Source organism: Azolla caroliniana, unplaced genomic scaffold, assembly GCF_043228905.1.
Source record: "Azolla caroliniana isolate FFs.n. ecotype wild unplaced genomic scaffold, voAzoCaro1.0.p SCAF_761, whole genome shotgun sequence".
NCBI lineage: Eukaryota > Viridiplantae > Streptophyta > Polypodiopsida > Salviniales > Salviniaceae > Azolla > Azolla caroliniana.
Window position 1 is genome coordinate 2,565 of NW_028231196.1, and position 13,564 is coordinate 16,128.

The following is a 13,564-nucleotide window of genomic DNA, read 5'->3' on the forward strand; positions in this document are numbered from 1 at the left end:
GTTTTAAGTCACTATACGTCATCGTTAATGGTCAGAATCCCCTCACCTTTGATTGATTTCTTTGCACTTTCTCCTTTGATCGCCTGTTCTTCAGATTTCATGTCTTCCATTGACCAAAACCAAAAGGCAGAGAAAAGAAAGGAAAACTCAAAAGGAAAAGGAAAGTAGCAGAAAAGATACAGTTCTGCAAAGACAAACACAAAAAACCAGTTCCCCTGAGTGAATAAAGGATTAATGCAACAACAGGGAGAGAAAACGGAGCAATAATGAAGCTCGAGGGGTATAGGTGGGGGTAGGATTTTATAAGCCCACTACCACTAACACAGTAACGGAATACAACTCAACAGCAGAATTACGGTTTCAAAAGGTCGGCAGTGGCTATGGCGTGTGAAAAAGCTCCGATTTAGCTCGTAGATTCACGTAGGGATATGGAAGTCAGAGAGAGGGAGGAGAGGAGAGGAGAGGAGAGGAGAAAGAGGAGGGTGAAGGGATGACCGGTTTCTTCCGGTGACGCTGTAACCTCTACCGATCCTTCCGGTTGCCCCTTTGGAAAAAATTAGGCAAAGCATCTTCTTGCATGTCCATTGCATTTCTTTTAAAATCTAAAGTTAGAGTATGTGCGAGAGATATTGGATCTCCATGGACCTCTTTATTGCCTTTTATTCTCTCGCTAGCACTTCTCCTCGCATTATCGGCTTCGGCTCGCTATCTCTTTGTTATTCCTTATCTCTATGGGTGCCGGTCTTATGATTATTGTCTAGTTTTTCATATCGCAAAGAAGGTGGGGGGGGGGGGGGGACTTTGGGGAGATACTGGTTCCACAATGTTGCCTTTCATTGGCTTCTGTTCCTCCCTCGTTAGCACTTCCCTGACATCGGCATCTCTCCCTCTCTTTGTTCCCTATTTCCGTGGGTGCCCCTCCCTCGTATGATTGTTCTCCAGATTTTCACCTATCAAGAAGGTGGGAGAGTATGTGCATAATATTGGAGTCCTCATGGAGCTTTCTATTGGCTTTTATTCCTCACTTGATGGCACTTCTTTAGCATCAGGTTGTCTTCCTCTTTTTGCCCCATGATTGTGTGGCTCATATGATCGTTGTCAAGAGTTTCACGTAGCAAATAGGTGGGAGAGTATGTGCACAATATTCAATCCTCATGCGGCATTTTTATTGGTCTTTATTCCTCCCTTGCTAGCATATAGTCCTCTCCCTCTCTTTGCCCAATGTTATGTCACTTGTATTAGTGTTGTTGAGATTTTCACATGATGTGAAGGTGGAATAGTATGGGCAATTCTACTAAGTTGACTTTTTATTGCACCCATTTTACCTCGAGGAATGAGCAGTTCATCTTGAATCTTGGTCATCGACTTTATACATCATACATTGTTCCAAGGTTCCTAAATGACGATTTTAGTCTTATTGAAGGTTTTAGGCTATTAATACCAAGTCTTGAATTTCACCGTATTATTTATCCTCAAATACATGCCACATTGATGTATTGAACTCTCTACCTCAAGGTCTCCAAACTATTGAGAAGGTTGTGTTCGTATACATCAAAAGAAAAAACCCAGGATTAGCTTCTAGCTTGAGATACAAAATGATGAATATTCTATTCATGGTTAATCTCTTGAATCCATAGAGCAAGACAACAATTGTCTCGTTATTCATGTTGATTAGTCGTTCATTCTTAGATATATTGAGTCGTCTATTCATGTTGCAATAGCAAACAGAGAACGTGTACCTCTTTTTTATTTGAGATGATTAAGCCATATATAGTTTACATTAGCTATCTAATCAGTTCCTTCTTAACCTACTAAGGGTCAATGTCAAGGTAGGATTCTCAGTATGGATGAACAGGAAAAAGGCCCGAATGAATTGCGACACAATCTACTGATGTGGCATTCCATTTAGGTTATGAATATGGTCGAGGATTCCTAACGAGAAAAAGTTATGAAGTTTATATTCTCCATCCAAAGTTTTGAGATTCATAAAAAGAGGTGGATTTGGATTGCTTCATGTATTGGAAGACAACATCTCAAATTTTTTTGAGATGAATATACTCTCCATTCATAAACCTTTACCATATCACTTGTGATTTTAGTGAATGAGGATAGTATTGTCATCCTAAAAAGCATAGTGTTATTATCAATACCTTTGTCTATATCTATTGTAAACTTATTGTATATATTAAAACAAATGTCAATACAAAAAATGTTTGTTGTCCATACTATAATAGCAAGGATCTTGTGACAAGGTAAACCTCTAAGGTATTGTATTACGAGTTGATATAAAAGCAACTCCTCTTGGAAGAAAGGTATTCATAAAGCTCAATTGTGAAAGCTATGAAACCAATTTTCCTTTTAACCAATGTCTCAATTGTGGCAGTACATAGAGACTATCAAACAAAAACCAATTTTGATACTCCAATTGTACTATATATGCAAACATCTAAGGTGGTCAATGAATCGAGTTTTTCCAAAGGGATCAACATGACTCATACCTTGGGGTGTTGCACTTCCAAGGATCATTACCATTCTTAAATTAATTAAAAATTAACACACGCCTATAGATCATTGCTATTTAACAAACATATGAGGTGTCTTAATTATTAGATAACTACTAGATAAGAAACATATATATCTCAATAAACTAGGCGGAAAAACAACATGGAAGAAAGTGACACTCAGTGGATGTAAAAGGAAGAAAATGAGGAGCAAAATGTAGCCCCAAATGTAGGGCACCCAAAGACCCCTTTTACATAAGAGTTTTGCATTTTTAATACATTTTGGAAACCCTAAATGGTTCCTTTCACATTACAAGGCCATTAGCCATTAGTCATCATTAATCTATAAAGGGCGGTCCTCCACAAATTGCAATATGCTTGTGTTTCTTACATATATTTGGCATATGACCAGTATTTAGGTTAAAAAACTAAGCCTTATAAGGTTATTAAAACCAAATAGTATAACATTAATTTACTTAACAATCAAACACAACTTGTATAATGGGAGGATAAAGCTCTCATTCCTTGAGCAAAAACCCATTGAAATAGTCTCAAATGTTTCACAATTAATGATGCCCAAAGTTGTGATATAACAACTCCAATGGTTGTCTCAATGAAACATGGTAATGAATATGTGCATGACATCATCCCAATGCCTTTATAAAAAAAACATGTCTCATCAAGATTGTGAAAAAAAACAAAGGCAAGCAATCCACTATAACTACTAAAGAAGCAATTTTGCACAAAATGGAAAATGAGATTATCATCTTATGTCTAACACTCGACTCCACCATTGCACACATCGGGTAATCTTATAAGCACAACCAAGCTCTCTTCTTCAAAGTTGATATTCAACATTCTAGGCATAACACAAGGTAATATTGGGTGATATGGGATTACAATGGTATTTTATGTTTCCAACTATCATACCCTTGACCCATTAACATTAACAATAAAATTGATCCGTAAGGTTATGCCTATAACATATAATGTGTTGTATAGGCAATACCTTAATTAGTAAGCAAGCTCTATCTTCAAGCAACTTATGATAGATGTTATTAGTGTGACATTGTGGGTATTTTGTTTTTTGTTATTGCAATTAAATCTACCACCAAATCAAGGGTTGTAAGAATTGGCAAAGCATATAATCATCGTCAAATATAATTATATGAATATCCATGAAACATATGAAATTATGTTCGTGTAGTTTTGAAGACCACGATCTCTCCCTCTCCCTCCCTCCCCCCTCCTCTCTGTGTAAAAACACACAATTATATTCCATGGGGCAATGGTCTAGAGGTAATTTCATAATTCCATCTCTTATTATGAGATGGAAGGAGGAGTTGTGGGATAGATTGGCTCCAATAGTTGTTTGATCTCTACGGAAAGCACGGTGTGTGCGGATGTTTCGGGGTCAAATAATGTTGGTTGAAAAAAACGTTGCTTCCGTTTGGTCATGGTTGATGAGTTCATTAAAAGCTGAAAACAATAATATTCCTACACATACGGATTATGGACTGCTATTAAAAATAACTATTTTGGAAGCTTTGGAGTTGCATTCCAATCTTTCGATTGACAGATTGTATGATAATTTGGAAGTTTTCTCCCTGTTTGTCGGTTGTTTTTTGCTACTTTGGATGTATATAGATTCATTTTCTTACCTCATTTATATGAAGGATCCATGGCTAGCCATTGTCTTATACAAGACGAGCTTGGGAAGGATATTTTGCTTCCTTTCGATCTATTTTGTACATTGGAGGTGATATGCCTATTTTTAAAACTAATCGAAGGATATTTTGTTTTAGAGAAGAAGAAAAAGAAACACTCCCTTCTAACTTTGAGTCCTATCTGCCTACCATCAAATGCAAAAGCATTATGCACATCATCCCTATTATTTATGAAATTACAGAAATGCCCTTTTGCCGAAATTAACAGAAATGGGCCTTGGCCGTCCACGCCAAAAACCATTTCAAATGTTTGAAAAGCCTTTCGGTGTTGTGTTCTCGTTTTCCGTTCGTTCCTCGCTGTTTCCTTCAGCTCTAAAAGAAGACGAATCTGTCGGCGATGGCGAACAAGCTCAGAATCAACAGACCTTCTCCAGCAGACCTCGCTTCTCTCTCCGTCTACCCTAATCCATATCATCATCAGCATCAGGACAGGTATCTCGTTTTCTCTCTCTCGAATGTTAGTTTCTCTTTTTCCGTATATGATGATAGTGGTATGGCTTAAATGTATGCATTCATCAGGTAATTTCGAATTAACGGATTATCATTTTCCTTCAATTATTCCTTCACATCATCAAAGCTCCAAGTTATCTGTCACGATTTATTGTGCATCCTTCTTCTTCTCTCTGATGGATTTGTTCGTCAATTAATTAGCAACATCAATTCACTGTAAATATTCTTGTATCCTATGTTCGTGCTTAGACTTTGTTCTTCTTTTACTTAGGAGACATCATTTTTTTATGCTATACAGAAGTATTTTTCTAGACTCCTATTTTACACAGATCTAATTTGGATTTTTAGGCGTTGTTTTATGGAAAGATCTATTTCTTTGTTTCAGGTTTTGATCGGAACATTGATTGTATATTTTTCTTCGTCTGAGGAAAGCTTGATTCTTCCCAATGTACAACAATACTTATTGAATTAGCTCGGCAAAAGTTGCCATTTTTAGTTGTATTTACTCTCTTGCAACGTTGCATTCTTGCTAAATCCATATATAAAATTCAACTGCTAAAGATGCAATTTCGTCTACATAATATGTTTTGTCAATGGAACGATGATTCTTTGTTTCCTTCTATTCTGAATGAAGATATACACATGTACGCACACATTTTGGTTCAATGAATGTCATTTATCAGCAAAAGCTGCCATTAGTTTTGTTTCAATATTTTCTCATGTTGATGGAGTGATGAATTTGCAGCTAATTCCTTTCACAGTGATTGATTTACTGGTTGTCAGACTTAGGGGTCACTCTTTATCTTCATTTTTCCGAGATCTTCAAACGATGCCATTCGTTTCCTGTTGCACTGACTGAATGTGTTTGATCTGTTGACTTAGCTTATCTGGAGAAACCTTTTAGTTTCTCTGCAAATTTATAAGATACCATTTAATGTGCATGATTTCATTCTGTTATGAATGGATCAAAACTGATCTCTGTCTTCCTTTTGCATGGATTGATGTACCTTTTCATTGAATGTCTTGCTTCCTTTTGCTTTAATCATCGAGTACAATCTTTTCTCTTTAGTTGAGCTAAGGAATCAGTTTAGTTTCTCTGCAATTGCAAAGGTTCCATTAATTTATCTGCATAGTTGTTGAATGATTTAAAAGATGTAATTCCCATCTCTTGAATCATTATATTATTGCAGGTCTGCATATAATGGTCGACGCAACCAGGGGAAATTTGCTAGTTCTAGTTATAATAACCAAAGGGATAATGCAATTATTCAGCCAAATAGTATAATTAACAGACAACCTCAACCACTTCATTTATATAACTCTGGAGGATCGCAAAGCCAACAATCCTTTTCACAAGGATTCAACAATGTCTTCTCTCAGCCTTTCTCTCAAATCTCACAGGATGAGCCTTGCTCCTCTTTATTGGAAGAAGTATGAACGAGTTATGTTTCTTTGATTTACGTTCCTCTCCCTTTCCATCGAGGAGTATGAGCTCCTCAGTCAATTCATTACGTTATGTCTCTATTTGATTTTGTAAATAGTGGTTGTTTCAATGTGTAATTGTGAGCCAAAAATTCTTCATGTTTAATTTTGGAGCTCTTCAATTACATTCGTTTTCTTTTTTTTTCTGATTTTGTGACCGTTGAAGCTCTTTATAACATCATCTGTTTTTTCTTTCTTTTTTTCTGAAGCTGCAGTGGAGAAGCAATAGATCAGCAATAGCAGGAGTTCCTCCTCATAATTCTTCTCAATGTGATCGTGATGAAGGAAATGTTAGAACAACGAAGTTGGCCTTATCGGCACCTAGAGCTACTAACCTGATCCAGAAATTGAACAGTAGCTCTTTACCAGAAATTATTAACAGTAAGATCGAAGGATTTTTCTCTGTGTGATGAATCTACTCATGATTGTTCATTACATTGTCAGTTTTTCATGGATATTTATAGAGGAAAATGAACTTCAGGTTTTCCTTCTAAGGAAGTGGAAAAACGATTAGAAACTTTGACTGAAGATCTAAGCAAAATCATTACTGTGCTGGATTCCTTAGTTGGTGATCTGCATAAGATTTCAAGAGATGCCAATAACGCCTCCATGGAGTGTATGTGAATCTCAGACAATTTGCAGCTCTTATATAAAGGCATCCTTCAATATTGAAATATGATTTCCGATTCTTTTGTTTTATCAGAAGTGATCAATGGTGGTATATATTCTGGTTTTTTCATACAGCCGAAGGAATCAAGGAAAAAGTGATGCTTCAAGAGAGTTCCATACAGTTCTTGGTCTTAGTATCGTTGCAAGCATGCTATTTCTGTTGATCTTTGAAAGGTTATCAGTTTCCTACCACATTTTCCACTGGTCAACATGGCTGAGAGAAATCATTATTATGCTTTCTGGTGAATGATTTTTCTAGCTAAAGGAAGAAGAGAAGTTTAGAGAGACCATTACCATAAGTTTGAAGCAACTCTCAGAAAAGGAAGACTATGCAACCAGCTTAGAAAAGCTCTCAAATAAGCTTGAGATGCTTCCAACCGCTTTCATGCAACATCTCACAATGGTCAAGTCGGATTTATTCACTTGTATTCATGATGAGTTACAGGTGCCTTCTTACATAAGATTTCATGAATTGTGATAATTATGGAAATGGTCTTATGAGTTTCAGAATGCTCAAACTGGTTATTTGGGAAAGTCCAGACAGTACGTGAATGTATAAGATCTACACAGATGGAAGGGTGGTCCGCAATGAATAGAATTAATCCATATGCTTTTGTTGATGGTGCTGAGGTTACCTTTCTTAATTCTGTATACAGATTATAATTCCATCACTAGAGGTTTCACAGGATTACATCACGATCTTTATCTGATGCTACATATAGTTACATTTGATCCAACATGTTACTTCCCTGTTCTAATTTACTAACAGGTAGCGTCACAAAAAAGCAAGTTGCCTGTGTCTAATCAGAGGTAAGAGAGGGAGTGTTTTTGCTATTTTTATTGTTGACTCATCGTACCTAAGGTCAGTTCCTAGTACATTGCATAAGATCTTGTGTTCTAATTATAAGAGGCTGGTGATATAAATACAGAAAAGAATCTTCGAAGCCAAGGAAAGACTTATCAAAGCCAAGGAAAGACTTATCAAAGCCAGTGAAAGACTCATCAAAGCAATGGAAAGACTCATCAATGCCTGAGAAGGACACGCAGATACTTTCCAAAGACTCACCAATGCTTGTGAACGACACATCTAAGCTTGGCAACACAGACATGTCAAAGACTCTGAAACTAAACTCATTAATGAAAGAAAAATTAGATTCATCAAAGCAACCTAAAAGAAGATACAAAAGATCAGCTAGTTCTCAGCAAATGGAATCAAAAAACGAGGTGGCTATCAAGAAACGTGCAAGACCATCTACACGATTAAATAAAGGAAAAGTTTCAGACTGCCCGATCAATTTAGATTCAAGTAATCTCTCTCCAATAAATCATGATGAAAAAGGATGGATAATCAAGAGAAAATGCCCTCCTCCTGAACATCAAGTGGCCAAAAACAGCGCATCAGCTGCAATGAGAACAAAGGTCACAAGTTCAAAGGTAGAGAGTTTTTCCACTTTGAGGAGATTCAATAAGACTTTATATACATACATTCGAAAATTCGATTAACCTAGAGTTTCTCTGAATTTTACAACAGCAGAAAAATTCGATCAGTGTGCTAACATTCGAAATGGAAGAGGAAACAGTAGAACGAGGTAATTATAAGATTTTATATAATGCATTTGTGGTTTAATTAAACCTTCCTCTTTAGGTAACTTTGCCATTAATTACAGGAATCTCCGCACAAGCCCAAAGTTCTGTTGATGAAAAACTTGATGATGAGATTCAAGCTAAGATACGCCAGCAAATGATCAAAGCTAGGAGGAAAAGACAGCAATCGTCCTCATCAGTTTCTTGCTCTGGCTAAATATGATTAGGCAACTCATTGCTAAAGTATACATTAAAATGCATATATAAATAAATAAATATATATTGTACTCTCTCAAACAACGGGACGTTAATGTGTCCTGTAAAACTGTGTTTCAGAGGGTAGGAACTGTCAATTCCTAGTCATCCTATGCAAACTGATAATAGCATACCATTGAGAGCCAGTAATTGGGTTGAAATGGTAAACCCTGCTGTCATCAATATCTAAGCATATCTTTCTTCCTATCTTTTCATCTTCATCAGTGTTGTATAATTCTCACACACCTGAAGGATCAAGTTTGTGCTGATAATATGATTTTTGTGTTTTTGGATCTCAATAATTGATGTGTATGCATGCCCTCTACACACTGTGCGGCATTATTTTCAGCTAAACCTGGAAGTGGTTCTCGAAGATAAACTTTCTATTGTTGTAATGGAGATATTTGAGGTTAGCCTAGAAGATAAGCTTTCTAAGGTTTTAGCGGTGACTAGGTTTTTCTGGGTGAATCTTGAGAAGTTTAGCCTATGCATTCCTGGATAGGTTTTTCCTTAGTTGCCAACGTTTCACATGATTTAAGGTTTCCCTTTAGTTGACATGTAAATCACTAAAAAGATTGTTATGACAGTAATTTGGCATATGTTTGGAAATATTGAAAACCCACATTTTGAAAAAGATTGTTATTACAGTAATTTGGCATACGTTTGGAAATATTGAAAACCCACATTTTGAAAAAGATTGTTATGACAGTAATTTGGCATACGTTTGGAAATATTGAAAACCCACATTTTGAAAAAGATTGTTATGACAGTAATTTGGCATATGTTTGGAAATATTTGACACGTAAATTACTAAAAGTAAAAACCCACATTTTGACTTTCATCAAACACACAAAATTCCAAGGGGCGGATGTATCAGTGTCAATCACATTCAAAGACAAAGTAATGTAGTGTGTCACTCTTTTTCATGGAAGACTGCTCATTATAGTACTGTATTTGTATTATGTTCGCATATTATGTTGCAGCAATTATTTTTCAACATACAAATTGCACAGTTCTCTGATGTTCTCCCATGTTTTGCATAAAAACGATCAAAGAAACCTCTTTCACCAAGATCAAATACTTTTAGAAGCACAGCTTTAATATCAAGTTTTTAATTTGTCTGACACATCAACTCAGTATCCACACTGCAGCCCTAAACGAAATTGGCATTCTTAAGACCTAACCAAATTCAGATAATTAACGAGGTGATAGGTGTTTTATCTACCCAGTGAGACATGTTTCACGATATAAGCCTCCAAAATGTCATTGAACATAAAAATATACACAATAACAGCACATTGATCACAATGATACATTGAATATGATTTGAATGAAACACATTGTAGTTAAATAACACTCCAGGTCAAAATCCATAGTTGCAGTTAGATTCTTAACTTTAACCTAATTACCACTTTTCATCCAGGAATTAGTGCCCTTTCCTAAACCATTCATAAGATCACACCAACAGAGAAGGAATAAAGTTGGGTCGAACCATTTATATGATTATCCAACTGCTTACTTAATTCATACTCAGATTAAGATTATAGCATTGCAAAATGCACTTGAACTATCATCAGATTGCAAAATTAATTCTCATGACAAATTAGCAGGCTGCAGAATAGGTTTTTGATACCAATCATCACATTGCAGAATCCATTTTCATGACCACTTCTCAGATTGCGAGGTAAAAATTATAAGCTTAGAACATATTTTAAGATTCAAGAAGACATTAGCAAATTCTTGTTAAAACATTAAAGAGAATTGATGCTCAAAAAATTATCCCCTAAAAAAATTGGCAGTATGTCTTCTCTCTATCTTAGATGTAACATACATACTGCATGAGGGTGATTTCGAATGTTAAAAAGTCTTTCCTTTATCATCAATAGAAAAACCCAAGAACCTTCCCACCAACATTCTTTCTACGTGCTTCATCATGGTCCATGATACCGGCAGATGTAGTCAAGACAATATGTCCAAACTGGAAAACAAAATCAAAAGTTCAGAAAAGTTTTCTTCCAAGTTCCAAGAAGGAACATGAGCCAAAACTGAAATTAAAGTTCTGTTAAGGATTGATACGTGACAGCGCTTATAGAAATATAGGTTAGAACAGTATGTAGGCAGGACTATATATCCAACCAAAAGAAACTACAGGACTGACAGTTAGAAGATATCCACTATACAAATATAGGTAACAGTTTGTAGGCAAGATGTTTAAACTTCACTAAAAGTTGGAACTGTATCATCAAGATCATAAAATGTGTCTGAACTGAAGCAACTTTTAAAACAATTGATATGTTGATCGAGTGAAAAAGTTCACACTATTAAACGTAACACAAGGATTCAGCTTTCTGATATGAATGCCCTAGCAACAAACACACAGACTCCTACAAGATTTTGAGCACAAATCTGCTTGATATCTAAATGGCAGAAAACAGAAGTAGATGTATGAAAGATATCTTAGGATCACTGAGAAGAGCAAATTTCAAAACAGAAGAGTATTGTCAACAAACACTATAAAAGAATTAGAATCCTGAATGATGTTTAGCAGCAGATAATAAACCTGTCTCGATGGCAAGAGGCGAGCAGTCCATGCTTCTAATTCCGCAACACCAACATCATATCGAGGACTAATTACTCCACACTTGTTCAACCTTCCATTCAATTCCACAACAATCTTTCCAGCCCTGTGATCATCTACGAGCTCAAACTCGCCGATATAACCTAAACAAACAGTTCAAATGCAATCGCTTTATGATAATAATATACTTGGAATACAGTTGCAATGTATTTAATCAATGTGAAAATAGCATCAACGAGAATATACGTAATAAAGGCAAAACAAAACTTTTCAGATCAAATTTTCTCATTTATAATTAAGCGATGACCACAGTTTCAAAAAATCCTCGGTAAAATTGAGGCAAAACCAGACAAGGATATCAAACTCTCCTTGTGTATATTAAAGTTTGAACAGTAACAGTCTATTCCACTTCTCTGTAAACGAACTCAAACCAGACAAAATTTCCCCGTTTCATGTGTAACCAAACTCAGACACAGGTGAATGTTTCACATGTGTTTCACGTCCCCAGGTGACCAAGCCCGGCCAGAAAGACTATTTTGCTATAATTGAGCTCCAATACTCAGGTGTAAATAGGCTCAATAAAACAAGTGCTAGATACTTCTTGCCATTTAAGTAAATTTCAGCCAAAAAGAGAAGCTTTTATATCATCCAAGCGTTTGATAGAATGAGAAATATGATCAATTTCACAAAGCAATATCACATTTCCTCATTTATAACCAAGCTTCATAAAAACAAGGACTACATTTCCTTTCTCAGATAAACTCAAGCAACACTCAAGTTAAGTACTTCTATACATCTTCAGGAATACTCAAGGTAAATAGAGAACTAGAACTCTAGACTTCTTCGGGTCTACAGAGATTAAACAAAAACAGGACTTTTATGTAAATTTCATAAAAAAACTGCATTCCTCGTATATAAGATCAAGCTCAAGTACATCTCATAGTTCCTGAACAAGCAAGCTTGAATTCTGAGTGATGCATAATCCATCTAAAAGAGCTTCACATTTCCTAGGGTATAATCCACCTCAAATCAATCAAGAATCGCATATTTCTTTAGAGATAATCAAGATCACAGAAATCAAGTTCAAACAAGATTGAGAATTCGTCAGGGATCATCAAGCTCACATAAGCTTCATACAATCATAAAACTCATTACTGCTTATGTGTTAAACAAACTCAAATACTTATCCAATTATAAACAAACCCGAATTAAATCACAATTTTCATATTTCTTTCTTATTTCTCAAAAGCAAGAAATGTCCAAGTCCAGAAGCACGATTAACAAAGGCAACAAAAACTAGAGACAAAAAGAGAATTACAACATACCGAATTTTTGCATGACAGTAAGGAACTTGATAATGACTTTCGAAGAAGGTTTGATCAAGACTTGTCTCTTGCCTCTCTTCTCGGCATTATACATGTTCTTCAACGCATCGTTCAAGACGCTGATACGCACCATCTTCTCCAACGGAAGACCTACAGATGGAAAAAACTTCAGACGCAATGAATTTTGAACATTTGGAAACTGACGAAATAAAATAAAGAAAACAACACAGAAAAAATAAAGACGAGACTGACAAAATTACAGAAACAAAAAACTGTGCAGATCGTAGAAGCTCCACACTGTGAGTTCGTGCCTTAACAAGACAATATCAGAAGAAGAAGAAGAAGAAGAAGAAGAAGAGGGGGAAACAGTGGAAAAAAACAAAAGAAGACCAGAATATCAAGATTCGGACATGTGTTTTTCCATAGCTTACCTGCGAAGGCGAAAGGAAACGGCGAAGAAGAAGAAGAAGAAACGGAGTAAAACTAGGGTTTGGCGGAAGAGAGAAAAGAAAAGAGCGAATGCGGGTGGATCTCTTACTCTTTGTACTTCGTTTTTCGTGTTCACATTTGGACGGACGGACGGGAGAACAGCCATGTGCGTGCAATCCAGATTTGGTCTCAAAACCAATCGCCGTGGTAGTAGTGCTTCAAAATATGTGTAGCGATTTTGCTGAAACGTCAGTAGTGCATTGGTTGCAAATTAAAGGCCATGGCCATTCTTTTACGATCCCCCGTAAGGGCGTCGTGTTGACATGGCGAAATAGGATTGGTTGGAAAAAAATTAAATGACCTAGTTCAGCTTCATTAATAGATTGGGTGGACGGAGGTAGGGACCAAGTGCTGATATAGTTGTCAATGGTGGGTTGCTCGACATGGCATGCCAATGTTTTGGATCTGTTAGATGGACAAAATATATAAGGATGTGATTGTAACATGGTAGTGAATAGTTGGTTGTAACGACAATGTTTTGGGTTCTCTATTCATGTTTGCATG

General features: G+C 36.1%; 3 protein-coding genes across 6 annotated transcripts; 2 read left to right on the forward strand and 1 right to left on the reverse strand.

Annotated features, from left to right (window-relative positions):
* The first annotated feature begins 4,498 nt into the window (after positions 1-4,498).
* LOC147847675 (protein PAIR1-like) lies at positions 4,499-8,955 on the forward strand. The gene is made up of 8 exons (XM_087338942.1): positions 4,499-4,660; positions 5,869-6,109; positions 6,376-6,541; positions 6,642-6,776; positions 6,905-6,957; positions 7,089-7,303; positions 7,370-7,382; positions 8,475-8,955. Exons 1-8 carry the CDS (start codon positions 4,566-4,568, stop codon positions 8,628-8,630), a joined length of 1,074 nt encoding a protein of 357 aa, XP_087195068.1. The 5' UTR covers positions 4,499-4,565; the 3' UTR covers positions 8,631-8,955.
* Positions 7,305-8,488, forward strand: LOC147847676 (uncharacterized). 4 transcript variants are annotated; one of them, XM_087338946.1, is made up of 5 exons: positions 7,305-7,459; positions 7,599-7,639; positions 7,759-7,779; positions 7,822-8,263; positions 8,361-8,485. In XM_087338946.1, exons 1-5 carry the CDS (start codon positions 7,400-7,402, stop codon positions 8,454-8,456), a joined length of 660 nt encoding a protein of 219 aa, XP_087195072.1. In that variant the 5' UTR covers positions 7,305-7,399; the 3' UTR covers positions 8,457-8,485. The 4 variants fall into 4 exon arrangements, with proteins under 4 accessions (XP_087195072.1, XP_087195071.1, XP_087195070.1 ...); XM_087338945.1 differs by having other exon boundaries at positions 7,759-8,263; positions 8,364-8,488; XM_087338944.1 differs by having other exon boundaries at positions 7,759-8,263.
* A 1,444-nt stretch (positions 8,956-10,399) lies between the features above and the next one.
* LOC147847677 (small ribosomal subunit protein uS8z/uS8w) lies at positions 10,400-13,130 on the reverse strand. The gene is made up of 4 exons (XM_087338943.1): positions 13,003-13,130; positions 12,572-12,721; positions 11,229-11,389; positions 10,400-10,646 (listed from the first exon to the last, which is right to left on the reverse strand). Exons 2-4 carry the CDS (start codon positions 12,702-12,704, stop codon positions 10,548-10,550), a joined length of 393 nt encoding a protein of 130 aa, XP_087195069.1. The 5' UTR covers positions 12,705-12,721; positions 13,003-13,130; the 3' UTR covers positions 10,400-10,547.
* Positions 13,131-13,564: the final 434 nt, after the last annotated feature.